Source organism: Carassius auratus, chromosome 16, assembly GCF_003368295.1.
Source record: "Carassius auratus strain Wakin chromosome 16, ASM336829v1, whole genome shotgun sequence".
Taxonomy (NCBI): Eukaryota; Metazoa; Chordata; class Actinopteri; order Cypriniformes; family Cyprinidae; genus Carassius; species Carassius auratus.
In genome coordinates, this window is record NC_039258.1 from 6,448,500 (window position 1) to 6,474,717 (window position 26,218).

The following is a 26,218-nucleotide window of genomic DNA, read 5'->3' on the forward strand; positions in this document are numbered from 1 at the left end:
TATTGTTAAGGTAATTCTGCAAAAAATGCTGTATAAACATGAATCATAATTTTGGTATTCATGTATACACTATATTATATGGAATAAGATTTGCTTATGTTTTTAAAAGAAGCCTTGTATGTTCACCAAGGCTGCATTTAACTGACAGAGATAATAAGGTAAATATTGGTGAAGTATTATTATATCAAATAACTGTTTTCTATGTGAATATGCTTTAGAATGTAATTTATTGATGGCAAAGCTTGATTTTCAGCAGTCAGTACTCTTCAATCACATCCTTCACCAATTATTTGAATAATATAAAAAGTTATTTTAAATTGTATTAACGTTTTACAATAATAGCTGTTACAATAATTACTGTATTTTCATCAATATGAGACTTTGAATAAGTAAAATAAAAACTTTATTCCAAACTATCTTTTTAATTGTGTATTAATTCTATTATTCACAGAGAAACTGAAGTGCAGGTGTTACTGTCTTTAAATATGGATCAATGACAAATCATGCAAAATAAGACAGATTCGTATCTTGATTATATGTATCACCAAACATTTAAGGCTACTGTTGTGTTTGTTGTATATTTATGCTGGTTGAGGCAATAAATTACAAACGAATACAAACTCAGTACTGTTTATTTGACATACAGGTGCTTTTGATTTCTGGTCAGCTGGCCTCAATGGAAAGCTCGGATCCTGTTTATACAGACAGGCAAATCAACACTTGTTCAGAGAAAACTGAACAAAAGTTACTAAAACGTTGCAGCGAGAGTGTTGTTGCTCACCCAGAATGAAGAAAGCCATTTACACCAATCAACATGCAGTCTCTCAGCCCCTGGCGGAAGGAAATGTCCTCGGTGGCAGTAAGCATGCTCATTTTTAATTTACTCAGCCCCCCCCCCCCCAAAAAAAAAAAAAACAGATGTTATACAAGTCTACTTTAATGTCTCAAAAACCTACATTCAAACCATGATACAGCGCTGTACCTGGACCCCCTTTAGAAAAAAAAAAAAAAAAAACATAAAACATTCCACGGAAACATCCCCACATTACACAGTTCAGCCTCAATCCAGCACCTGACAGGCCGCAAAGGGGGCTGAAGGGTGCCCTCTGAAGTTTACGTGGCGTCCTCAACGTCTGCAATGGTGTGGATGACGAGCGCCCCCTCTCTCATATGCATATACAGTATACGTTTAAATTATACAGGTAGCAGCAACACCCCCACGGCGAGGGGTTAAGAGGGTGAGGGGGTGACATGGACTGATAGGGGAAAGAAAGGCAGAGGAGCAGTGAGGAGCAGCATCTCTCTATACTGTTCCAGCGTCTCTGCTCTGGTCCCTCCGGGGACGGTGCTCTGTTTTGTTCCGGCTTTCTGAATCCTCTCGGTCGACCGTCTCCTTCTCTCGTTCTCTCTTCCTCTCTCGACGGGACTCAGTGTTCTCTTTCTCCTGCAGGTTGAAGCGTTTCTTCTTCTCTCCCCGCCGCTGACCTTTTGGCTTACCTGAGAGGACAAATGGTGACAGCATGAGGCATTGTGCAACAATTATTGAGGCAAATATAAAGTGTTTTTTTTTTCACCAGGTAAAAATCTGTTCACTTAGAGAAGTAATTAAATAAAAATAAAATAAAAATAAAATTCTAAGTATATTAGTTTTTGAAAGAAATTAATACTTTTATTCAGCAAGGTTGTATTAAATTGATTTATATTTTAACAAAAGATTTATCATTCTTCTAAATGATCTATTCATCAAAGAAAAAATAAAAATAAATTGCCATATCACAAGAACAAATTATGTTTCAAGAAAAAGGAAAATAAATTACAAATACATAACAACATATATTCAAATAGAAAATTAGTTCTTTAAATTGTAATATTTCGAAATATTACTGATTATACTGTATTTTCTAGCAAATAAATGCAGCCTTGCTGAACATAAGACTTATCATTCATATCTACAGAACAAACAATTCAGATTTTAATGCTTACATTTTGGTTTGGGATGTTTATGAGTAATGTTTTTCAAGCACCACAATGTTTACAGTTTTTAGGAAAATTGCTTTCAGTGTTTTTGCATATTAATCTGGGAAAAAGAGAAAGTATTGTAACAGGAAGAAGTATACACACACACAATATGAATATCGCGCTGACCAGACAGAGTTTGGCGTGCATCTGGGCTGATTTATTAGCAATGCAGGCATGTTGAATTATTCTGTCATTCTATTAATCAGTCTTTAATCAGATTTCCCATCATCCCTCATCTCTCCCCAGCTCCAGATGGCACTACTCATTCAACCTAAGATGACCATTGTTCTTAATTTTCAGCAGTTTTGCTTGGGAGACATCCCTTCTGCAATCATCACTTATATTTAAAAGTGTTTTTCATAGATTATTAAGAGTTTGATGGAATCCAGGTTGAAGACCAATTTATACAGTTGTGCAACAGCAGAGCCATCTGGTGCATTGTGTGATTGGTTGTGTCTGGTCTACCACAAGATGACAGTCTTGTGCAGCATCTTTTTCCATTTCATTCTTTCTTTTACACTGTCAAGTTTTAAAGAGGCGGTTCGCCTACAAATGACATTTGTCTTAATTTGTGTCATGTTTTTTTCAGTGACCTTTAAATCTAAAACAATAAAAAGTAAAGTATTACAGAAACAAAAAATATATGGCCTATATAAAAAAATAATTATATAATTATAAAATTATATAAAAAAATTATATAAAATAATTATAAAAATTAATAATTTATTATGTGCTTTTATCATTTTATATATATATATATATATAAAATGATAAAAGCACATAATAAATTATTAATTTTTTTTATGAAAACAACGATAAAAGTGAATTAAAAATATTTCCATATACTATAATAGTATATATTAATAATATTAAAATAATAATATTGTTTCTGAAGTCATATGATGGATGACAATGAATCAAAATTTCACATTCACACAAGATAAAAACTTGAGAAACTATATGGTTCGAATCACTTTCAGAACTATTTTGTTTCCAGCTGATGAGCGATAAAAACATTGACAGCCAATCAGAATGCATCCTGCTTAAAAGGGCTCAAGCAGTGTGCGCTTATAATAAAACAGAATGTTATTGTGTGTTGGTGTGGACACTAGTAGTTATCATTAGTTACCATTCTTGGTGTTAACTAACTAGTCTTTATTATTTTAGAAAGAAGCATTTTTGGCCCTTCCCCCAAGTTGGTCACTTTAAGTGTCATTATACAGAAAGATTCTTCAAATATTCGCCAAACAATAACAGCGTATGGTTTCAGAACAACATGAGAGTGAGTGAATTATGACAGCATTTTCATGTCTGTGTGAATAAGACAGTGGATATGCAAAAAGGTGGGGGCGACCCATCAATTTTATCAGCTCTGCGCTGTTGAGCAACCGGTCCGGGTTCTTCCAGGAACACGATTCCTGAGATTAGCGTACGTCTCTTTGGAATACAACTGTCAAGATGAACAACCAAGGTGAAGCCGCTCAGTTGAACGTTTGACACCAGAATAACCGATAAGCTCATCGAAAATAGAAAGACTTAAAATAAAAATTCTGTTAATATGACTTTATCTCGCTGTTGCTCAATGCTCACAGCTAGCCAATTTCCATTATTGTCAGAGGCTTATCGGTGGGGCACGGATCAGGATCGGAAAAGCGCTGAGGTGGACAAGCACCTCTCCCCCGCTTCCCCCTCCCGAAGCGGGGCTCTATTTATCAGCCGGACTCCCTGCCCACTGCAACTCACACTGACCCACACATTCCTGGGATCCAGCCAGGGCGATTGGGGGCCATTGCAGTCCCGACTCTTGAAATAAACTCGCCCCTGAGGATGCACGACTCTTATTTTGCCACTGAAACTGGAGTAGGAACTAACCTTCCGCTGGCTCCAATCTGTTTTGATTGTATGGTGCATCATGAACTCATGTACGGTGTCTGACCGAGCGAAGCACACACACACACACATTTCACTCACTGTCATCATCTCCCCTCTCGCCGTCCCGTCTCTTTAAACACAGGAAGTTCCCTCTGCGTACACTGTTGTCTTTGTCGTAATGATTTGGAGATCAATGGATTAGGCGTAATCCTCTGCCTTTCCCATAAACCAAGGCATGACATGACCAGAGCTCTGCGGTGATTATTTTGGATATGTTTACTGCCACTCTCTCAGAGCTGGAAGGCTGTCAAGTTTTTCAGTAAACTGTCATGCGATGATTTGGATACAAGCGATTTCTTCAGGGATGGAACATGTTCTTGAGCATCTGCTCACCAATGCTGAAGCAGATTCAGTCCTTGAGGAAAACGTCATGGCTCTTTCAAAGCGCAGGCACAAGACCCATTGGAGATTTTGAATCGAATGTGACAATTAATGTCATACAGTATAAACAGTGTAAAGTTATTATGGGTAGCATTGCTCAGATAATTTGGTTTTGCAGGAATAATGTGATAAAAAGCTTAGACTTTTGAGCACATTGAGCAGTGTTTGAGACATTGTTCTTTCTTTTATTTTTTTAAGGGGCAACTGAAAAAATGGAAAGTCTCCATTTGTTCTCCATTTAATCTTATTGCTATCCAGGAGAAACAATTTTCTTTTGTGATCTTTCGGTGACATATCGTTTTAGTTATGGAAGGCTGTTTCTGCCTCAGGGTAAAACTATATGTAAAATAATTTAATAATTTAAAATCAAAAGTCACATTGTAAGATATAAACTCATAATTGTGAGATATGCACAATACTGTTCAGAAGTCTGGGGTCAGAAAGATTCTCAATGTTTATGTTCACCAAGGCTGTATTTATTTGATCAAAAAAACAATTAAAATAGTACTACTGTGAAACATTATTGAAATAAATTTAATTAAAATAACTGGTCTATATTTCAATATAATATATTTTTTATTTATTTCTGTGATGGCAAAGCTGAATTAATCCAGTCCTCAGTGTCACATGATTCCTCAGAAATCATTTTAATATGCTGACTTGGTGTTCGTGAAACATTTCTTATTATTATCAAGGTTGGAAATAGTGGTGGTACTTGACATTTTTGAGGGAACTTTTTTGATGAATAGAAATAGTTATAATTGAAATATTTTGTAATTATACATTTCATTACTGTCACTTTTGTTCAATTGAAAGATTAAAATTGTATGTGCTTGTTTAATTTAATTAGTATTCATGTTGTTTAAACACTCTATAGTTTTTGCCACTTTTAGTATTTTTGTCTTATTTTTGAACAGCTAAACATTCTCAAATCAAGATGCTTTTTTTTTACAAGTAAAATTACTTTTTTTAATAGATATTGTCTTTTTTCTAAAAAAATAAAAAAATAAAATTGTTAGCTTTTACTTAAAACAAGCAAAAATGTCTGCCAATGGGGCAAGAAAAATAATCTTATTTAGCCTTAATACACCCTGCTGAATAAAAGTAGTAATTTATTTAAGAAAATCTTACTAACCTTTAACATTTGAGTGATAGAATAAAGTGCAATTATGAGTATAACATTTTAAAATAAATAGTTTTGCTCTGTGACGATAAAAAATGTCAAATCCATGCACAAGTTTACAGGTGTTCTATCTACAGCTAAAAGTAGCCACACAATAATGGATCTATTCATTATCAATGGATTGCAGTTCTATCCTCCTCTAACATGTGTTGCAAGCCTGAAATGGTTTGGAACAAATTTTGTCTCATAGTTGTGTCTATTTCAACATAGATGAAATGGGGAGTCATCTGGCTCTGATTATACATTATTCTTGAAAGAGTGATTGAGAGGGGAGAAAAGGAGGGAGATGAGAGGGTGAAGATTGTGTCAGGACAGATTGAAGAGTAGGGGGGGGGGGTGTAACTGCTGCACAGTCACTAAAAGGTGAAACCCTCTAAAATCAACCCTGACAACCCAAATCGTCCCAGTCTGCTGCTGTTAAGGACTCTGAGGTGGGGATTGTTGAAAGGGGATATGATGTGGTGCAGTGGGGCACAATTTAATTAATGAGCCCTGGGTGTGGGGTAGGGAAGGGTGGAGGGGGTCACATCCTCCCTTGCAGGCATGCTGTCGTCCGGGGGGCTTTTGGCAGGAGCCAGGCTGGGATTAAGGGCTCTGGCCTGTCCCACAGGAGGAATGCCCGGGCTTTGAAGGCCCAGTATAGCTGCACTCCCTTAGGGAGGTTGGTGCTGCTGAGCAGGGCAGAGCTGCATACAGAGGCTAAGAGTTCAGTGAACAATTGAGCTACACACACACACACACACACACACAACTGATGCTGGGATGCCATATTTGTTAATCTACTATATGTGACCCTGGACCACAAAACCAGTCTTAAGTCGCTGGGGTATTCAAGTTTATCTGTATAGCGCTTTTTACAATACAAATCGTTACAAAGCAACTTTACAGAAAATTATGTTTCTAAAATATTTAGTAGTAGCTTATATGTGGTGACTGTCAGTTTGTGCACGTTTGACAGGATTTTTAGAAAAATGAATACAAGACGTAGTCAGCCAGACGATGAACATTATTAATATTATTAATTAACAATTATTATATGATGCAGTCACACTTGTAGCAATATTTGTTAGTTCTGTTTGTTGATTCAGGGTTAGCATCATCTGTAGCAATATATATATAGTATATAGTGTATATATATATATATATATATATATATAGCTATATATATATATATATATATATATATATATATATATATATATATATATATATATATATATATAGTATATTTGTAGCAATAGCCAAAAATACATTGTATGGGTCAAAATTATTGAACTGAATTATTGAAAAATAATTTTCAGTAATGTTCCATGAAGCTATTTTGTAAATTTCCTACTGTAAATATATCAAAATGTAATTTTTGATTAGTAAAATGCATTGCTTAGAACTTTTTTCTCAGTATTTAGATTTTTTGCACCCTCGGATTCCAGTTTTTCAAATAGTTGTATATCGGCCAAAAATCATCACATCCTAACAATGTAAAGCTTATGTATTCAGCTTTCATGTGATGCATAAATCTTAATTTTGAAAAATTTACCCTTATGTCTGGTTTTGTGGTCCAGGGTCACATACTGTATAGGTAAAACATGTACACACAGGCATACACAGTATATGTATGCTATCATTCAAAAGTTTGGTGTCAGTAAAATTCTTTAATTTTTTTTTTTTAAGTCTCAACAATGTGGTATTTATTTGATCAAAAATACAGTATAAAACAGTAATATTGTCAAAATGTGTTACAATTTAAAATATTTTTTTCTATTTTAAAAATTACTGTAATATGCTGATTTGGTGTACAAGCAACAATTATTTACTTATATATTTTAAATTAATTTTTATTTATTTTATTACTGTTATTATTATTATTATTATTATTATGTTTTTTTTATTATTGATTGATTGATATATTATTATTATTATTTTAAGAAGACAGGTGTGCTGCTTAATGTTTTTGTGGAAACGATAAATAAAATTAAAAAAAATTGTTGTTTTTAAAAAAAAAAAACATCAAAGGAACATTTTTGCAACATTACATTACATTGTAACATTTGCTGTCATTCAGTTTAATCCATCAACAAAAAAATGGAAGAAAAAAGATCACTTGTTGACACAAGGAGTTGCATTTAGAGTCATGAAGCCTGAAAGTGAAAGGACAGGGGCAAGACACAGGGCTGCTTTTGGACAAGCCGTGTAAGAAAAAGGTCAGGATTAGTCAGCGGGAGAACACGAAAGAAAAACAAATGACAAGTAACGGGAGAAGAATGGAGAGGGATTTGGCTGGGGTAACAACAAGTAAAACAGTTGTGTGTGTGTGTGTGTGTGTGTATCAGGAGCGGGGGGTGGACAAGGAGGATGTATCAGTGTCAGTGGGCGGCTTGGGATTACTTTGTGTTGGCGGGAGTCAGACCACTGACCCTGCTGGTGTATGTGGAACATAAACACGGACAGGACAGAACCCCAGCAGATAATTAGTGTGCAGTTGATGTTCCAGGAGTTGGGGCAGCTGGGTAATCACAAGCAGGGGCGAGGTCGATAACCGAGCCTGAAGTGTATAAAATACACCCCTCACTCGTGGCCCCCAGCGGATCAATACAACACTCCTCACTTTGTCTTAACATGGAACAAAACGTTTTTCTGGGCACAAGCAATGAGTTGGGGAATAAGAGAATACATGTCCATCTATCTGTCTGTCTGTCCGTCCGTCTGTCTATGTGGTTTTGTGTTTAGTGCACCATCTTTTATCATAGATTGTTTTACAGTGCATTATGGGATTCCTTCTCTGCAAACTAAATATGCAATGCTATAGAATTTGGAGGGGCCTCATAATTTAATGAGCATAAATATATGTGTAATTTTGTGTAATGTAATATGTGTAATGTGTAATTTTTATTAAATTATTACAATTTTTATTTTTTATTTTTTACAATTTTGAATTCTATTTTATGCTAATTATGCTAAATTCTACTTTATTAAATACACTAAAACAACCCAATGAGTGTTTCACGCTGGAAATTCAGAAAAAAATAAATTGATAATGCACTTAATTAATGTGGTATGTTGGACACTTCATGTATATATGCATTGCTATCCTCTTGAAATATATCTGCATCATAAATGTGCCTATGATTCTTTAAAGATTTATTGGAACAGAGAGACATTTGCAAAGTTTTTTTTTGAACTTGTGTGTGAGATCAATCTATGTCATTGTTCTTTGGAGTCTGAAAAGTTCACATGCAGATCTCCACCCCCTTATATTTTCCTCTGTTCCCTCTCTCTGCGCTGAGGCCCTGAGTGTTTATGAGGTGGAGAGCAATGGAGCGTCGAGTTGGCCTGCTGTCTGTCATAAAGCAGCAATGTCCCACAAATACCACTATACAAATAAACATTCAAAACAAACCAAATATGGTTAAGCTTACAACTGGACAGATCCTTGAATCTGCTCCATGTATTTGTTTTGCATTAGTTGGGAAATATTTCTGGCTCTTATATTTATAATTATAATCCTGACGATACAAAACAAGCATTTATACGATAATAAAAAGAGAAAATGTTTTTTGTACTATAAAAGTGGAAACTGTACAGCAGCCCACTAGTAATTCCATTCACTAAATCAAGCATTACTATTATTATTGCTCATATAGGGTTTTAAGCTTTTGGTGCAAACCTCATCCTCAACCTCATAGTACCTCAAATTAGGCAGCTTTTTACTCCTGTGATCAGGCTTACAATTTTCTGTGATGACTGGGTCTATTTATCAATAATTATATTAGTGACTTACATCTTCTTCTTTTGACAAGGCATTCCCTCTTTTCAGAAGTAGCTGGGCACGGGGTCCCCATTGGAGAGGGATTCTGTAGGACCTGCCTGGTCCTTGTTTCTTCGCCCCATCTGAAGCCGCAGGTTTTACCTGAGCGTGAGCAGGGTCCCCATTCACTCCACTCGCCCACTTCACAGTGCACTAAAACACAGTTAACAAGTTAGTGAAGCCACGCACATATAGCACTGTGTCTTGACAGCAGGTGTTATGTCAGATTCTAACCTGTCGGGATGCACTCCATTGAGTCATTGGGCTCAAACTCGTCTGGGCAGACGTGATGACATTGTCCATGCAGTAAGAAGTGTCCCGGCCCACACCTTGTACACACGTCACCGTTCTGACAGGAGTCGCAGTCTGCAGGACATGCTGTATAACCAACACACACACATACTGTTAGTTGCATTAGATGGGGAATAAATAACAAAAAGTAACCATGCTACTAACTTTTTAAAGGGTTATTCTTAAAGGGTTACTTGACCCAAAAATTAAAATTGGTCTGCATTTTACTCACCCCCGAGGCATCCTAGTTGTATATGACTTTCTTCTTTCAGATGAATCCAGTCAGAGTTATATTAAAAAATTGTCTTTGATCTTTCAAGCTACTTCATGGCACTCAATGGGGGTGTTGCATTGCTTCAGTCCAAAAGTTGTGAAAAAAAAAGTGCCCTTCCATAACAAAAAAAGTGTCTCACAAGGCTCCGGGGTTGAACAAAGGCCTCCTGTAGTGAATTGATGCGTTTTTGTAAGAAAAATAACCATATTCAAAACGTAATAATCACTTTAATCTGGCATGTTCTCACTGTAGTAAACTAAGTGGTTCCAGGGAAGTGACGCATACGCCACTCAGAAGTGACGCACGCGGAAACGCAGCAGAGAGATCAAAACAAAACAACGGTCACTTATTAGAAATACAAAACAAGGATTTGTAAAGAAGAATGTTGGAGGATTTCGAAATAAGCAAAGAGGAGACTGATTTTCCTTTGCTAAAGTAAGGAAACTTTGCTTCCTTTGACCCTGTAAACAAACATTGGTTTTCACGAGACTCACAATGCCAACCTCATAGTTTACAAGCAGTTTTCGATTCGAAGGGCGCTTTTTATTTCACGTCTTTTGGACTGAAGCAATGCAACACCCGTTGAGTGCCATGAAACAGCTTGAAAGATCAAAGACAATTTTTTATATCACTCCGACTGGATTCGTCTGAAAGAAGAAAGCTTTTTTTCTGAGAGTGTTCAGCTATTGCAGCTTTTAACAAACTACTTTTTCCATTGAGTATTAGTGTCACAATCCCTGTCTGTGTTTCCTGTGTCTGTGTTCAAAGACTTATAGTTTGTAGTTTTGTGTCCCTATTGTTGCCTTGTTTCTATCCTGTTTCCCTGCTGCTCTGCTCCCTTGTTTGTTGTGATGGACACTCATTGAACCACACCCTTGTTAGTTGCTCTGGTTACTGATTAGTTAATTGCTTCAGCACTTCAGTCATACAATCATAATCAATTATCTGATATGTAGCTTCTAAAAGTCTGATTCTTTCTAGTGAATCAGTTATTTTAGACAGCCCTCTGTTTAATACAGGGGTTTCAAACTCTCCATGAAGTACCCCCAGTGGGACACACATACTTGAGGTCTTGCAGTCTCTACTGATGAGTTGAATCAGGTGTGATAAATGAGGGGGTCATACAAAATGTGCAGGGCTGGGGGTACTCCAGGACAGGTTTGAGAACCACAGAAATGATTCAGTTAATTATGATTGTCCTCTCTTTAATATGTACCTTTCGGGAAGTCTGGCTCGTTTTAATGAATTGGTTCTTTCAGATGGCACCCTCTCCAACGTGTAGCTTTTAATAATTTGATTAATTCCAGTCAACTGGTTAATTTAGTTGATCCTCTTTCTAATATGTAGCTTTTGAAAGTCTTATTCATTTTAAAGAATCGGTTCATTTGCATGGTCAACTCTTTAATATGTAGCTTTGGATTAATTCTAGTGAATTGGCTCATCAGGACTGTCCTCTCTCTCATATGTAGATTCTGAAAGTCTGATTCATATTAATGAATCATTTTATTCAGATGACCCTTCTCTGATTCAAATGGTCTTCGTTCTAGTGAACTGGTTCATTCAGTTGATTATCTCTTTCATATATACATTTTGACAGGCATTTTAATTCATTCTAATGAATAGTTTAATTCGGATTTAATAAATTGATGAAAATGATGACAATTGAAAATGATTTACAGATTCATATCTCAGTACAATGTACTAAATTGTCACCTAAATTGTGTAAATGAAGGTTTCTAGTAGATTTACTATGCATTTATATGTTCAAGTTTGATTCTGTCACCATAATTAATTTAATTCAACCAAAACCCCTAATAGTTTTTGTGCCATAAAACTACAGCTCTAATTAAATGCTAAATTATATCACTGAGATATTTTATAATATATCACACCTTTTAATCAGTAACTTGTATTTAACTGCTTTTTGTCTGTAGCTTGTATTGTAGCTAACTTTGCAAAACAGTAGCTTGGCTGTAGTTTTGCTACTTGAAATTAAGTTTAGCTTCTTACAGTTTGGCCAGCTACAGTTTCAAAGTAGCTTCCCCAGCACTGGAGGAAAGGATGCTAAAAACTAGTCCATCATATCTGTAACTGTGAACTGGGCACTCACCAGGCACACACTCTTTCATGGTATCGCTGGGCACCAGCCCATCTGGACAGCTCTCCGTGCACTTGCCCTTGTGCAAGTAGGAGCCTGCTCTGCAGCGCAGGCAGAAGTTCCTGTTAAAGCATGAGTCGCACTCTGACCCACACTCTGCAAGACAGGATACGCACACATTACCACATTGCCTGAGCTCAGAAGGGAATGCTATAGTATACACACAATGCCCGTAGCTTTATTACTGTACCTAAGACATAAAGACGTCGGTAGTGTAAATATTTCAAGGAGAAGCTGAGACAAAACATGTGCCTTACTTATGCAGTCATTCCGGTCAGGGGAACGGGTGCCGTAGAAACCATTAGGGCAGGAGGCCAGGCACACTCCGAACTGCCTCATCCCGTCCCTCTCCAGGTGAATAAAAAGCTTGGGCTTGCAGGTCAGACAGCCATTGTAAACCGAGCAGGTCTGACAGCCTCCCTGGCATCCCTGGGAGCTCACCCCTGTAACCTCTGTGGTAGAAACATCAATTTTTTTTTTATGATCAATCAACGTGTGCTCAACAAAAGATTTATGCAAATGTACAGATCTGTATGTATTATTTATGTTAGGGTGACCATATATTCTCTTTTTTTCTGTGCATATCCTGTTTGGGATTTCTAGATTGCCTAAATTTTTTGAATTTTGATGCTCCATACAGTCCTTATACATTATATCTAAGTGTAATTTGCATTGCTTGGACTGTTCTCTGTAGAATGCACAATGCTTGCACACTATTGTGCAAACTACTTTTCATTTGTTAACTTCAGGAAGCATGAAAACAACTGGAAAACAGCCACAATCCAGACATTTTAGGCCAGGATTTTCCCAGGACATTAAAAAGAGGGTGCATATTAACCTTATTTATGTATTGTCTGGAGTGTGAAACCACTGGTGTAAGTCTCTTTTTCATTGCAATAGTTATACATATACAAAGCTACAATATTATTTATAACTTGGAAAACTTGCAGTTCTGGGTAGTTACAACCTGACTATATATACATGTATATAGTTACCAATCCTATCCTATATATATCTTATATATATAATTTTGGGATCAGTACAACTGTATTTTTTTTTTTTTAATCTTTGGTTATAATTACAAGTATACCAAAATTCTTGAGTGACAAATCTGTATTTTAGAATGATATCTGAAGGATCATGTGACACTGAAGACTGGAGTAACGGCTGCTGAAAATTCTATCATGGATGAGTAGAGACACAAGCAAAAATGTAATCATTAAAAAGTTTCAGCTAGTTACAAAAAACATATTCTGCATTTATTTGGACATTCTCAACATTTATAAGAGCATACAGGACAGGATTGGTGGGTACAACTAAATGGTTCCAGGTTCTTCAAGAAAAGAACAGAGCCATCATTTAAGGCTACAACAGTGACCATAATGTAGTTTAATAATAAACAAGACAGGAAGCACAGTCATCTGTGGATTCTCCCGCCAGAGAAACTAATCAACAGAGACATGTTGCATACCGGGGTTTGCACGCGAATGGCAGCACAGTAGCCATTGTGTTCATAAGCGCGCAAACAGAGCGGACTCACTCTGACAAAAAAAGTTGACAGAATCAACTCGTCTCCACTGGAGACCTCCAGCTGCGAATACACAGTGAAACTGCCCACCACAAATGCATGATAAAGAGGTTTCTCAATAGTGATCCCTTAAGACAAGATTTACTTTTAAATTATAGATCTGATCGCTGACCTGTTATACGCCCTCACAAAGTTCCGACAGAAGATTTGATATTTTTGAGAAATAGGCCTGACTGTATTCAAAGGGATTTGAGAGAATATTTACTTCAGTTTTTTGCTCAAGGGATTGTGAATAATATCTATGCACTAAGGCCTCATTGTTTTGGCTCGGGAACTGAAGAAGTCAAAAGTGATTGAGTTCACAGTTACTGTGAGAAGAACAGACGTTCACTGATCTAATTGCATCACACTGTAAACTACAGTGCAGTACCTCACTAAATACGGCAGGGTAAAAAAAATGGAAGGTGCTCCTCAGCTGCTTCAAGGAACATCTTTGATTGAAGTCAATGGCTTCCAGGTGTCTCTCAAAGGTCACATTCAGATGGTTAAAGGCTCTGCATTTTAGAAGGGACTGACCCGGTCTCAGAGCATCTGGGGTGAGGCAGGGTAAAATAAAGAGTTGTCTAGCTCAATTTCAAAGGGGTTAAATAAAGCTTAAACTTTCACTTTTATGCAATTTGAAATGATATGGCTTGAAAGGATGGAACATATTGAGGACTTCTAACCATCAGCAAGCCTGAACAATAAGGAAGCAGTTTAAAAAGCACAAAAAATGACTTACAAAGCAGCTTTTTGCAATTTTTAACCCACTATGAGCCAATACAAGGCAGAAATGCAATAGACAACAATGTTCAATATATATAGATACAGTATATACACACACAATACCATTTCAATGTTCGTGGTCGGTAAGTCTCATATATTCACCAGGACTGCATTTAGATGATAAAAATAGAATTAAACCGGTAATATTCTGAATATCAGTATTTATGGTTACACTTTTTTTTTGTGGTAACAGTTTTCATAATTTAAATAAACAATATTTGTTTTAAATGTATTTTTTACCTTTTGCAAAATGTTTTTCCTATCACTTTTTGTTTCCTTGCTGATTATAAGACAGACAGACAGACAGACAGACAGACAGATAGATACTGTATGTAGACAAAGAGACAGACAAACAAATGGATGGACAGACAGATATATAGATAGATGGACACAGAGACAGACAAACCGATGGACGGAGAGACAGACAACCTGCTCTTACATGCCATACTACTGAACTTGGTCTAGGGCATTGTTGTTGTTTTTTTCAGTCTCCTTCCCCTGATTCCCAGAGTTCACTCTTGGCCGCCAGATTGCCATAGATCAAGGATATTCTGTTTGACATATCTAAGCAATCTTTACAACTGCTGTCCATTTGCCCACATGTGTTCCTGCCAAAGCTCTCTAATTCACAGAACCCTTTACACGGAGGAATTCTGCCTGCCCTTGCACTGCCACAGCCCTCGGGTCGACTTGCATAACAACCGCACAAGCACTCCTGAAATCCGAACATTCGAAATCACTTCGCCACGCTTCAAACTCGACGACCGCAAAAGCAAGCATTCCCAGAAACTAACAGTAAAGCGGGACAGTTAAAACGTAATTAAATAAAATGTCAGACGTCTACATTAAACAAATGCATTTGCTTATTGCCTAAAGTCTTGTGGTTTGAGTCGGTGAAGCAGGCCGACACAATTAATTTCCTGCGATATTTGCAACATGGGGAGGCCACACACAAGCAAACATAACTGTTTACTAAAAAACACAGCCAGTTTAGTTATTCAAAAGGAAATTACTTACCATATACTGTCACTGACTTGTAAAGCTCCTTTTAAAAACTAAATCTCAACCTCACATTTTCTGTCCTCTGTGACACATCACACACAAAAAAAGCGTATACTACAATTAAATTCACTTCACAAAACATTCTTGCAAAACAGTCATATGCACAAGATATTCCAATGTTATAAGTATCAGATGTTACAAATTCTTTGGCATTTAAAAGGTGTCTATTTTACATGCAAATCAAAGCCTTGTGGCTTCTACTTGTCAACGCAGAGACACAGAGACGCGCACTCACAGAAGACAGGAAATGTCTGAGGTCAGGCGACCGTTTGGTCACTCTCTGTGAACTGATAAATTAGTCATAGGTCATTCACCCAAGTTTCTGTCCATCACAAACGTTTCAAAGTACCTTAATTAGCAGCATCTGAAGATGGCTGGTGCTTTCAAAAGGATGGCGGTCATCACGTTTGTCACACTTCACTATTGCAGTGTCTGCCAAAGTACACCACTAGCATTGATATGACCACCCTGCTCACCTGTATCTATTAATATCATCTCTTAATATTTTGAAATATGTGAATTGATCAAAAATATGCTGAAAATAGTGAAAGATTTCTACTCTTTAAGGATAATCTCAAACGGTCCCCTCTTTAAATTCAAAATGACAGTTGTGTACTGAACTAATTAGCTGTCAAAGTCTGATTAAACACATATTTTTCTCATATGCCACATGAGAGCACATACTTAGTATGCTGAGGACAATGTCCTGACCACAGTCCACAATTCTAGCGTCATCTAAGTTTTGAACAGAAAAGATGGATAATGGTTTTGTATTTTTAATTCCGTAATATAATTTTTTTTGAAACATCCCAGTAAGTGCCACAAAGCCACAATGGCATTTCTGTGGCTCCCTGATACCAAAAGTCATTCTGGTGCATCTAACTGGCTTTGTCACCAACTAATTGAGTCTAGGTTTATACAGTCATTCTAATCATGCCTTTCAAGTCATATTCCCCTATTACATTGCTTATTAAAATAAAAATCATGCTCAAACACATTTCTGGAGTCTGTCATGCATGAATTACTTATTTCAGAGCTCAGCTTCCCAAATTTTGTTTTTCTCTGTGTAAACCAAAAATATTCATATAAACACATCCAGGGCCATAACCACCATAGACAGATGGGGACATGACCCCCAAATTACACATGGCCCCCACAATCCTCAGTATTTGGTTACAGTCTTGACTTCATCAGTAATCCATTTGATTTAAACTGTCTTTTGAATGAAATTAGCAATTTCTTATCATGTTACCTTTAACTGAACTATAAAACTTTTTAAAGTGTAGGAGCTCAGCTGAACATAAAGATGGTCCTGGTTCGGCGTCAGAAACCTTTTTTTTTTTTTGCTAGGATATACTCAACTTGCAAACTTGAAGAAAATAAGAAACGCGCTGTGCTTCTGGTAGTACTGAATTTACAGAGATATCTCAGCGAGTAAGTAACAAGTCAACAAGCGCGAGACGGTCTACAAAGGGTTTCTAATGCAGTGGCCGCTAGAGAGCGATCCAAACAAGACGTAGGACTGGCCAATGATGCTAGAGACGAGCAGTGCACAATGTATAAGCTCATAATGGTGTAGCTAGTCTGCAAATTCATACTCTCATATTCGCACTTATTACAACAATGATAGCACGATACATTGAAGTAAAACGTTAGGCTACTCGTTAATGGAAGGTAACATCAGAATTGCAACGTGAACCTAAAACAGAACTTAAATCACAAAAACCAGCAGCGTGTCCCTTGCCGATATAAATTATGTTTCAGAATCAAACCACACAAGTGTCTGGTAAAAAGAAACACTTTTCACGCGTCTTCTAGGCTTTTAACTTAACGGAACATTTCCCATCAAGTTCATCAAGGATGCCTAAGCAGCTGTTTTTTTTTTATCTTCCTGAACTCACTGTGGGGGGGGGCACATGTAAAATGTTCTTCAAACTAAGCCATCAAAACAAAACCATGAGGAACACAATCACGATTTTGTGACGGGCGCAGTTTCACCGAGACTGGCTCATCTCAAGCAACACTACACTGTTTGCAGGGTTGCCAGGTCGTTGTGCCAAAAACAGTCCAATCACCAATAAGACCGAACCCCTTAAAAAAAAGAAAACATTTTAAACCGGTATAAAAGTCGTTTTAAAAGTATTAAGTTTATATAGTTTGAGTCTATTTACTGTAGACTATTAGCCTATTTAAAAAAAAAGTTAGCTATAGCCTACACTTTTAACTAGACAGTGGGTTTCTTGGACAATGTACAACTGTGTTTTAACATAATTTGCTTTTATTTCATATATGGATCTTATTCAGGGTACAGACTTTTTTATTTTATTTTTTGTTTTACTTTATTTATTTTTGCTAATGAAAATAAGGCTGTGGGGGACAGATGTATATGAATAAATGAATAAAAAAAATAATAAAAAATAAAGGTTATTTATATATATATATATATATATATATATATATATATATATATATATATATATATATATATATATATATATATATATATATATATATATATATATATATATATATATATATAGGCTACCTGTTATCCACCTTAACTGTTACTGGATGGTAAAAATAAAATAACCTATTTAAATACAATTGATGAGATTAGTCAAACCCTCACACCATATACAAAATTCTACTCACTGCTAGTTTTAAAGTAGAGATTTCTGAGGGCAATAGCACACTTGGCAACCCAGGATTGGTACAACATATAAACGGGGAAAACAGCGATATGGTTGTCATAATAAGAACATAGCATATACCCTACATTTCAATAACAATAGTGAGATCTTCCAGCTGCTGAGAAATACTTAACTCCTTTGGTTCTCTGTTACATATGGTTATATGCTAAACCAAGTGAGAGATTGCGAGTTTTAGATATAGTGACGCATACTATCAGACAATAAATAAATGTTAAAAATATTAAAATGTAAAAAATTCCCATAGTAAACCTTAACCATGTCCTGTCACAAGATCAATATCCCGTATCAAACAATATCCCAAAAGAGACTTTAACTTAAAAAAAAAAAATTAACTTAAAATCTTTTAAAATTACAAAAGTATGATACATTATGTATTTAAAAACACAATGAAAGAAAAAAAAAATCAGTGCACACAAATAAACAGTATAAGTCACGGTGCAGGTGTGCATCAGTCAGCAGCGCGCTGAACTTACGTTTGTGTTGCCGGTGCCTGGAGCCTTGATGCTGACAGTTTGTGTATTCCATACAATGCAAGATCAAAACAATGGAGATCAGTTGTAATTGCATAGTAATCAGGGGAATGATGCTTGTCCTGTCAATTTCAATGTCCCTTATCGCACTTTGATCTGTGCAATATTCAATAGGTTATTCCTAGACCGGGCAGAAGCCCCAGCTGTGCTCACGCGCAAGAGAAACAGAATTTTCAATGGCCCAAATGCACCTGGGCCGATTCGGCAGTAACATATTGGAGGCAATCCACATATGTGCCACTGTGCGATATCCAAAGAGAGAGCCACTCATTCCATGGAAACAATGAAAGTGTTAGTTCTCCATCCAGTGCACTGTAAGCAAAACTTAAAGATGGGGAGGAGGGAATCAAATTAAATTGGCATGGCGATAAAGTTGGATTGTCTTCTTGAATGACTGTACTCCCCACTGTGATTCCGCACGACACGTCCAGGTGTGAAGGTTACTTTATTTATTGAGCTTGACATGTAGGAGGTCCTCGCGTCATCCACAGCATCTCGTGGAACTTCCAGTGAAACTTTGGCGCTATATTTCTAAACAGTCGCCGAAACGTAGCTCTTCTCAATTCAATCTCGATAGCTCACAGTTTCACGGTTGAGCACTTCACTATCTCTCCCTTTCTCTCGCCTGCTCTCAGCTCGAGTGCTCGTCTGGTAACTGATGACTTCAGCTCTCTGCCGTCTCTTTCCCCTCTCTGAACTCCAAAGTTTATTTAGAGGGCGAGCCCCCCACGGGCCACCAGCACTCGTTTTTTTTTCATCACGTTTTCCAAAAGTCGAGAACTCGATGAATGGAAAAATTCGACTGACAGACAGATAGATAGATCACATTTATATATCAGATAACTCAACCAAGATATTAGGCTACTCAACACCAAATTAATTAATTTCTTTATTATAAGTATGTTAGTTACATCTAATCTGACTTGTAATACATTATATTACATTTCAGATTTCCTATATTATCCAGATATGAATCATATTTTTAAAATTCACCTCTGTAAAACGAACTGCTCTGTGAGGCTGTACATATGTTTGCCATAATAGAGGAAGTTCCATTGCGATCCTCTAGAGGGGGTCAGTGCTATAAGAGCCACAAACGACACACAGGCAAATACACTGCCTGACTTTTGTTTTAGCCCGTCTGAGATTTGCATTTTTAGTCGATATGCAGCACTGGCCACATAAAGACAAATCCTTGCATTTTTGTGTGTGCGCTGTTGAGCATAAACAATAGTGGTGATTACTGGTGTACGTGAGAGCGCTGCATGGCGCAGTGGTTCCCTCTTCTCCCAGAGGGAAGCTTATTTACACGTCTGGCAGTGGGACGGGGAGGCCTGCTTTTCTTAACCAGCGTGTTGATGTTTATAAGAATATGAGGTGGACCAATGTTTCCCCTGTTGTGGCTCCTCCATCAATCACAATGGCTGCAGAGGGGAAAAATGCTCTAACTTTTAAAGCACTCCTTTTAGTAAAGCACAGTTTTTTTTGCCGCTGGAAAGGGAGTTTGCTTTTCAGATTAGAGGGATTTAATGGCCATTTTTAGTTCCTGATTATTCATTAACGAGTAGTCTTTGGTAAATTTAGCTGTAAGGGATAAAACATGGTTAAGTCTGTGGTTGTCGATGTGGGGGGTGGACATTCCAAGGGAGTTGATCTTCATATGGGAAGGGGGACAGAATAAAGCCCCTCTTTGTGCCCCCTAGTTCTCTGATAAATTAGTCCCAGCGACAAGCCCTAACGGGGAGCGGGGAAGAGGAGGTGAGGTCATTTGGTCACTCTATGCGACTGCCGATGAGGGAAGCCGTCAGCAACCTGAAATGAAGCCGGGCAGGTGCACCAAGGAGCAAAGGTAACTGAAAATGTGTGAGGTCTGCTATATCACACATGGAGGTAGTCAGCGTAAATGGCTGCATGGATGCTAACTGTGCTACATTTGTCTAATCCTGTCTGGGAAGACTGGACATGGTACATTTTTATTACAGGACTTTGTTGCTCCATGAGGCATTAGAATTTGGACCACATGGCTCCACATGCTCTCATCCATCCTGATCCCATCACATTCTCCACCCATAAACCTCACAGACGAGAGATGAAATACTCTTGTTTGGAGTCGAGGGGATTAAAACACCAGTGCACGAGGTAGTTAGTGGGACTGGAGCAGGAAGGATCAGGTTTGGTGGTGGAGACAGGAGAGGATGAAGATTATGCCATGTGCTAAGGACAGATAATCAAGGGTTTGGGCCTGTCAGCTGCATAAGCAAAACAAACACTGGGAATTGGTGAGTGATGTGCAAACTCACGTGTACATGTGCAATGCGGTCTGCAGACTCACTTTAACCTGCTCCCCGAATCCTATAAGAATTTAAGGTCTTCTGGCAGAAGTTCCCAGAACAGCAGGCTGCATGTAATTCAGAACTGAGCATGCCTTTTAAACTGCAATTCAATTGCTAAATTTAAATTTTATTTAAAATAGAAAACCGGATGCAGAATTCAGATTTAAATTTCAATACAAAGTAGAATACAATAAACTAAAATTCAAAGTAAAAAATGAACTAGAAAAGCTAGGTTTGTTATCTTTTCCTTTATTCAAAAGAGAAAGAATGACAGACAGACAGATAGATATACGAGTAAGGCCATACAAATGTGTACAAATTAGCCACACGTAAAAAAATATGTACAAATTGATCATGAGATAGTGTTGCTATGATAGATAGATGACCACCCTTAACCCTGCCCCTAAACCTACCCCTAACAGAAATTGTACAAAAGTTGTACGAAAATCGTAATTCATATGAGTGAGTTCTTACAAATTAGCTAACTCATAAAATCCTTATGAAATGGTCGTGAGATAGCGCTACAACGATAGATAGATGACATAATTTTCATTTTTGGGTGAACTATCCCTTTCAGTGGGCCAGAACTGCCTAAAATCTAAATAAACAAGAATCTTGTTCATACAACTCCACGTGGTGCACTGCTTCTTTAAGCCTGACCGCTGCCACATGAAACACATGTACCTAATAAAAGTGTGAAAGCTCTTTGAAATCGATCTAATCTGAGACAACAGACTGAGCAAAGCCTACAACATACGCAGACTTGAGCGGGATTTGCAGGCTGCTGAATTCCTTTGGGGAGACAGCTGCTCGCTACAGCGCAGTCGAACCCACGGCGCTCTAGAGCTTTAATCACGGCAGTTCCAACACTTCATTCAGTCTCACTGTTGCTGAGCAACCCGTGAGCCAACCTGGGCCGTTCCGAGTGAGGGGATCGGCTGTCTATAAAGGGTCTGGCGGTTTATAATAATCAGCATGATGCCGTTAGATTCTTTCATTTTGATTAAGGTTCCTCCCCACCTCCTGACAGGTGGTCTGTCTGTCCCAGGCTGCCCTTTTGTCCCACAGTAATCACTCTCTGCCCTGGACATTCCAGGGAGGAATGGGGAACCGTCACCCCGGTGTGTGAAAGTCTGCGGTTTTCTGCCAGGCCACCACGGGTGATGCATTCCGGCCGCCCTTGACCTCTCTCGCGTTTGTTTGTTTGCACTTAGACACTCATTATAGTGGGGATTTTATGATGCCACCCCCCAACTTTTTTCAGGCTCTTAATGAGGCGGGTTGAGAGAGAGCAGGGACATCTGGAAGCACAGCCGACATCCACTGAGATTAAAATGGAGTTAAAGAATCAGACATCACCCAACTGAAGGAAGTCAATAAGTCCAAACATATCCACTAGCTCATAACAGATGTTCTATATAGTTGTCAGTAATTCAACCATTTGAAATCTGTTTGCTCTGATAATACTGAACTACTGAAGCTTTATAAGCCATACACTTTATTTATAAACTATTTATTAATATTTTAATTTTAAATGTAACCTGGTATACATAAAGTCGATGGGTTTCAGTGTCCAGTGACATTCTTCAGAGTATCTTTTTTGTGTGCGAAAGAAAAAAGAAACCCATACATGTTTGGAATGACATGAGGGTAAGCAAGTGATGACAAAAGTCAAATTTTTGGTTGAACTTAAGTCTTAAGTTTATCAGTGCATCAGCAAACTGAATAACAGCAAATCCAGTTTTGCTTTAATGATGCTTTAACTAAATAGCTAACATTGTACTTTGTTATACATTGGTATCAAAGGAAATGGCATAAATGTACACAAACATGCAGAAGCAAGTGCATAGGCACATGAATGTACACACAGAGCCAATGTTGTGTGTACGTGCAGTTGTTGCGTTCCTCGGCCAGAAATGTTATATTTTCCACTTTCTCAGCATGAAGTTCATACTGTGGAATGACTCTCTTTGGTGCTATTAGCTTACTTTATTTGACTGGGAATCATTCTAGCATAGAGAATACTGACAGGATACTTAAACACAGAACTCTATAGAGGACAGAACTTCAGAAAAGGTCATGGAGGACAAAAAAAAAAGAAAAAAAAAAAAAAATTCTGAAAGCACTGCCCCGATCTGAAGATTAAAGGGATAGTTCTCTTAAAACTCTGTCATCATCTATTTACTGTTATGTTGTTCCATGTTCCTACGACTTGAATATGACTCATTCAGACTAGTTTTGTGAATTGGACAAACTGATTAGTTCAGATCCAACTCAAAAGAACAATTCATGAATATGGTATTGCATTGCTTTTCAAGAACTCTCATAAATGTAAGAGATTTTCTTCAAAAGTTCACCTTTTGTGTTCCATGGAAAGCATCATATTGGTTTGAAACGACATGAGGGTGAGTAAATGACGACAGATTTTTTTCTTTCTTGAGTGTACTATTCCTTTAAAGAAGAAAATATGTTCCAGCCTTAATGTTACAGACCTTATCATTGTTATATAAACAATGGAACATGAACTTTATATATAAAAAAAAAATAATAGTAATAAAAAAAATTTGGTTTTGCAATGGAAACTTGTGAAATGAAAAACAGTCTGATTTCACCTCTTTGAATGTGTTGTGGCCGAACCATGTTTAATAATACCACATGATTGAGTGGAATGGAAATTTTCTGTCCCTAAAATGTCCATAAAACGAGCCCCCTGCCCATTACAAAGGAAAATACACTGGGCACACTTTTTTTTCCATTCTATTTTTCATTTTTTTTTTTTAAGAAGTGAGTTTCTCACTTCTTAAAGTTGTGCCCGGATGCCCTGTGAAAGCATGCTAATTAGGGTAAGTTGCTCTGCTCTGATTTTGTTTGGGTCAGTAACATCTTAAAGCCTCCAACGCCACATTGTAAACCCACTTACTCAAGGTATTTCATAAAACCATGCAACTAATTGTGGCATGAAGCACTTTGCTACAAAGGCTAATGATACAAAAATGAATTACATAACTATGAGGTTTAAATAAATAGAAGGTGGATGTAAAAGTAAATTGGACATTGAATGACACATTAAATATTATATTATGATAAACCTAATAATTGCTTGTTATTCATAGCACTTGAACAAAAATAAATTCCTTGCTATGTCAATAATCAGCACCTTAAACTAAATTAAACTTGAATCAATATTCATTCTCAAACAATGCAGGACCCTAAAGATTCCTGTTTTAAATTAAGTCAGGACTTTTGGCCATTAAGTTACAAGATCTTTGTATTTCATAATTTGAAAGAAAAATAAAAGTGTTCAAAGTTGTTAAAACTCAGTGGCGCTAATTACATTCTTAAAAGCCCATCATATAAAACCATACCAAAGACCTATAAAACAGTGTGATTCAAGGAATGGGTTTTTATTATAAAAACCTACCGAACAATTAAGAGCAACATTGTTGGAAACTAATGGCCACAAGACTGGCCTCTCTAGGACTGAATGTCATGACAGGGTGCTAATCGATTGCGGCAGCACAAGGAAACACATGCGTGCCGTGTGTTGGATACAAGAGGCCCTGTAAAAAGCCCCTGCCTGACTGCTGGGGTGGAGAATGGCGACTTTTGACTGTTTATGGCGAGTGATAATAGCCCCTCCATAAAACAAACCCTGTGCTAATTATGCTGGTGGTCGCACAACAGAACCTCAGCAGTAGCTCTAATGACTTACACTGTGTAAAAAAAGTAGACATATGAAAAAATATGTAACACTGCTTATAACGAAAAACTACCTTCAGGAATACATTTCAGGGATAGTTTATATATACAATATCTGGCCACTTTATCAGATACACCTTGCTAGTACCAGGTTGGACTCCCTTTTGCCTTCAGAACGGCCTTAATTCTTCGTGGCATAGATTCAACAAGGTGTTGGAAACATTCCTCAGAGATTTTGGTCCATATTTTCATGATATCATCACACAGTTGCTGCAGATTTGTCGGCTGCACATTCAAGATGCAAATCTCCCGTTCCACCACATCCCAAAACTGCTCTATTGGATTGAGATCTGGTGACTGTGGAGGTCATTTGAGTAAAGTGAACTCATTGTCATGTTCAAGAGACCAGTCTGAGATGATTTGAGCTTTGTGACATGGTGCATTATCCTGCTGGAAGTAGCCATCAGAAGATGGGTACACTGTAGTCATAAAAGGATGGACATAGTCAGCAACAATACTCAGGTAGACTGTAGCATTTAAACAATGCTCAGTTGGTACTAAGGGGCCCAAAGTGTGCCAAGAAAATATCCCCCACACCATTACACCACCACCACAAGCCTTAAGACATGGCAGGATGGATCCATGCTTTCATGTTCTTTACACCAAATTCTGACCCTATGATCTGAATGTCACAGCAAAATCAAGACTCATCAGACCAGACAATGTTTTTCCAGTCTTCTATTGTCAAATTTTGGTGAGCCTGTGTATATTGTAGCCTTCCATAAGCTTCTGCTGCTGTAGCCCATCTGCTTCAGGGTTTGACCTGTTGTGCATTCAGAGATGGTATTCTATTCATATCTTGGTTGTAATGAGTAGTTATTTGAGTTACGGTTACCTTTATATCATCTCTAAACAGTCTGCGCATTCTCTTCTGACCTCTGACATCAACAAGGCATTATCGTTCACTTACTGAATATTTTCTCTTTTTCTGACCATTTTTTGTAAACCCTAGAGATGTTTGTGCGTAAAAATCCCAGTAGATCAGCAGTTTTTGAAATATTCAGATGGGCTGGTCTGCTGTTAACAGTAAGTTGAGTGGAAGCAAAAAGTGTGGAAGAAAAAGATGCACAGCCAACCGAGAGAACCGCAGCCTTATGAGGATTGTCAAGCAAAATTGATTCAAGAATTTTAGTGAACTTCACGAGGAATAGACTGAGGCTGGGGTCAAGGCATACAGATGTGTCAAGGAATTTGGCTACAGTTGTCGTATTCCTCTTATTAAGCCACACACAGACCACGTCAGAAGCATCTTACCTGGGCTAAGGAGAAGAAGAACCAGTGGTCCCACGTCTCTCAGCCCCTCCCCACTCGTCACAATGACGTATCCCTGAAATGTATTCCTGAAGGTATCGTTGTTGTAATATGCAGAGTGCAGAGAATTTTCAAAGTGCAGATGATCTGGATTCAGATGGAAGGAAATATCTGCT

General features: G+C 37.5%; 1 protein-coding gene across 1 annotated transcript; it reads right to left on the reverse strand.

Moving 5' to 3' along the window:
- Positions 1-614: 614 nt before the first annotated feature.
- rspo3 (R-spondin 3) lies at positions 615-19,371 on the reverse strand. The gene is made up of 6 exons (XM_026283673.1): positions 18,643-19,371; positions 12,301-12,495; positions 11,996-12,139; positions 9,555-9,698; positions 9,294-9,473; positions 615-1,497 (listed from the first exon to the last, which is right to left on the reverse strand). The coding sequence occupies exons 1-6, from the start codon at positions 18,734-18,736 to the stop codon at positions 1,304-1,306; spliced, it is 951 nt and encodes a 316-aa protein (XP_026139458.1). The 5' UTR covers positions 18,737-19,371; the 3' UTR covers positions 615-1,303.
- Positions 19,372-26,218: the final 6,847 nt, after the last annotated feature.

Excerpts from the sequence above, each read along its gene's own strand:
- rspo3 (XM_026283673.1), bottom strand. The coding sequence starts at position 18,736 with ATGCAATTACAACTGATCTCCATTGTTTTGATCTTGCATTGTATGGAA. Across the intron at positions 12,496-18,642 it reads CAGGCACCGGCAACACAAAC|AGGTTACAGGGGTGAGCTCC; the intron begins GTAAGTTCAGCG and ends TTTCTACCACAG. Across the intron at positions 12,140-12,300 it reads TGACCGGAATGACTGCATAA|AGTGTGGGTCAGAGTGCGAC; the intron begins GTAAGGCACATG and ends CCTGTCTTGCAG.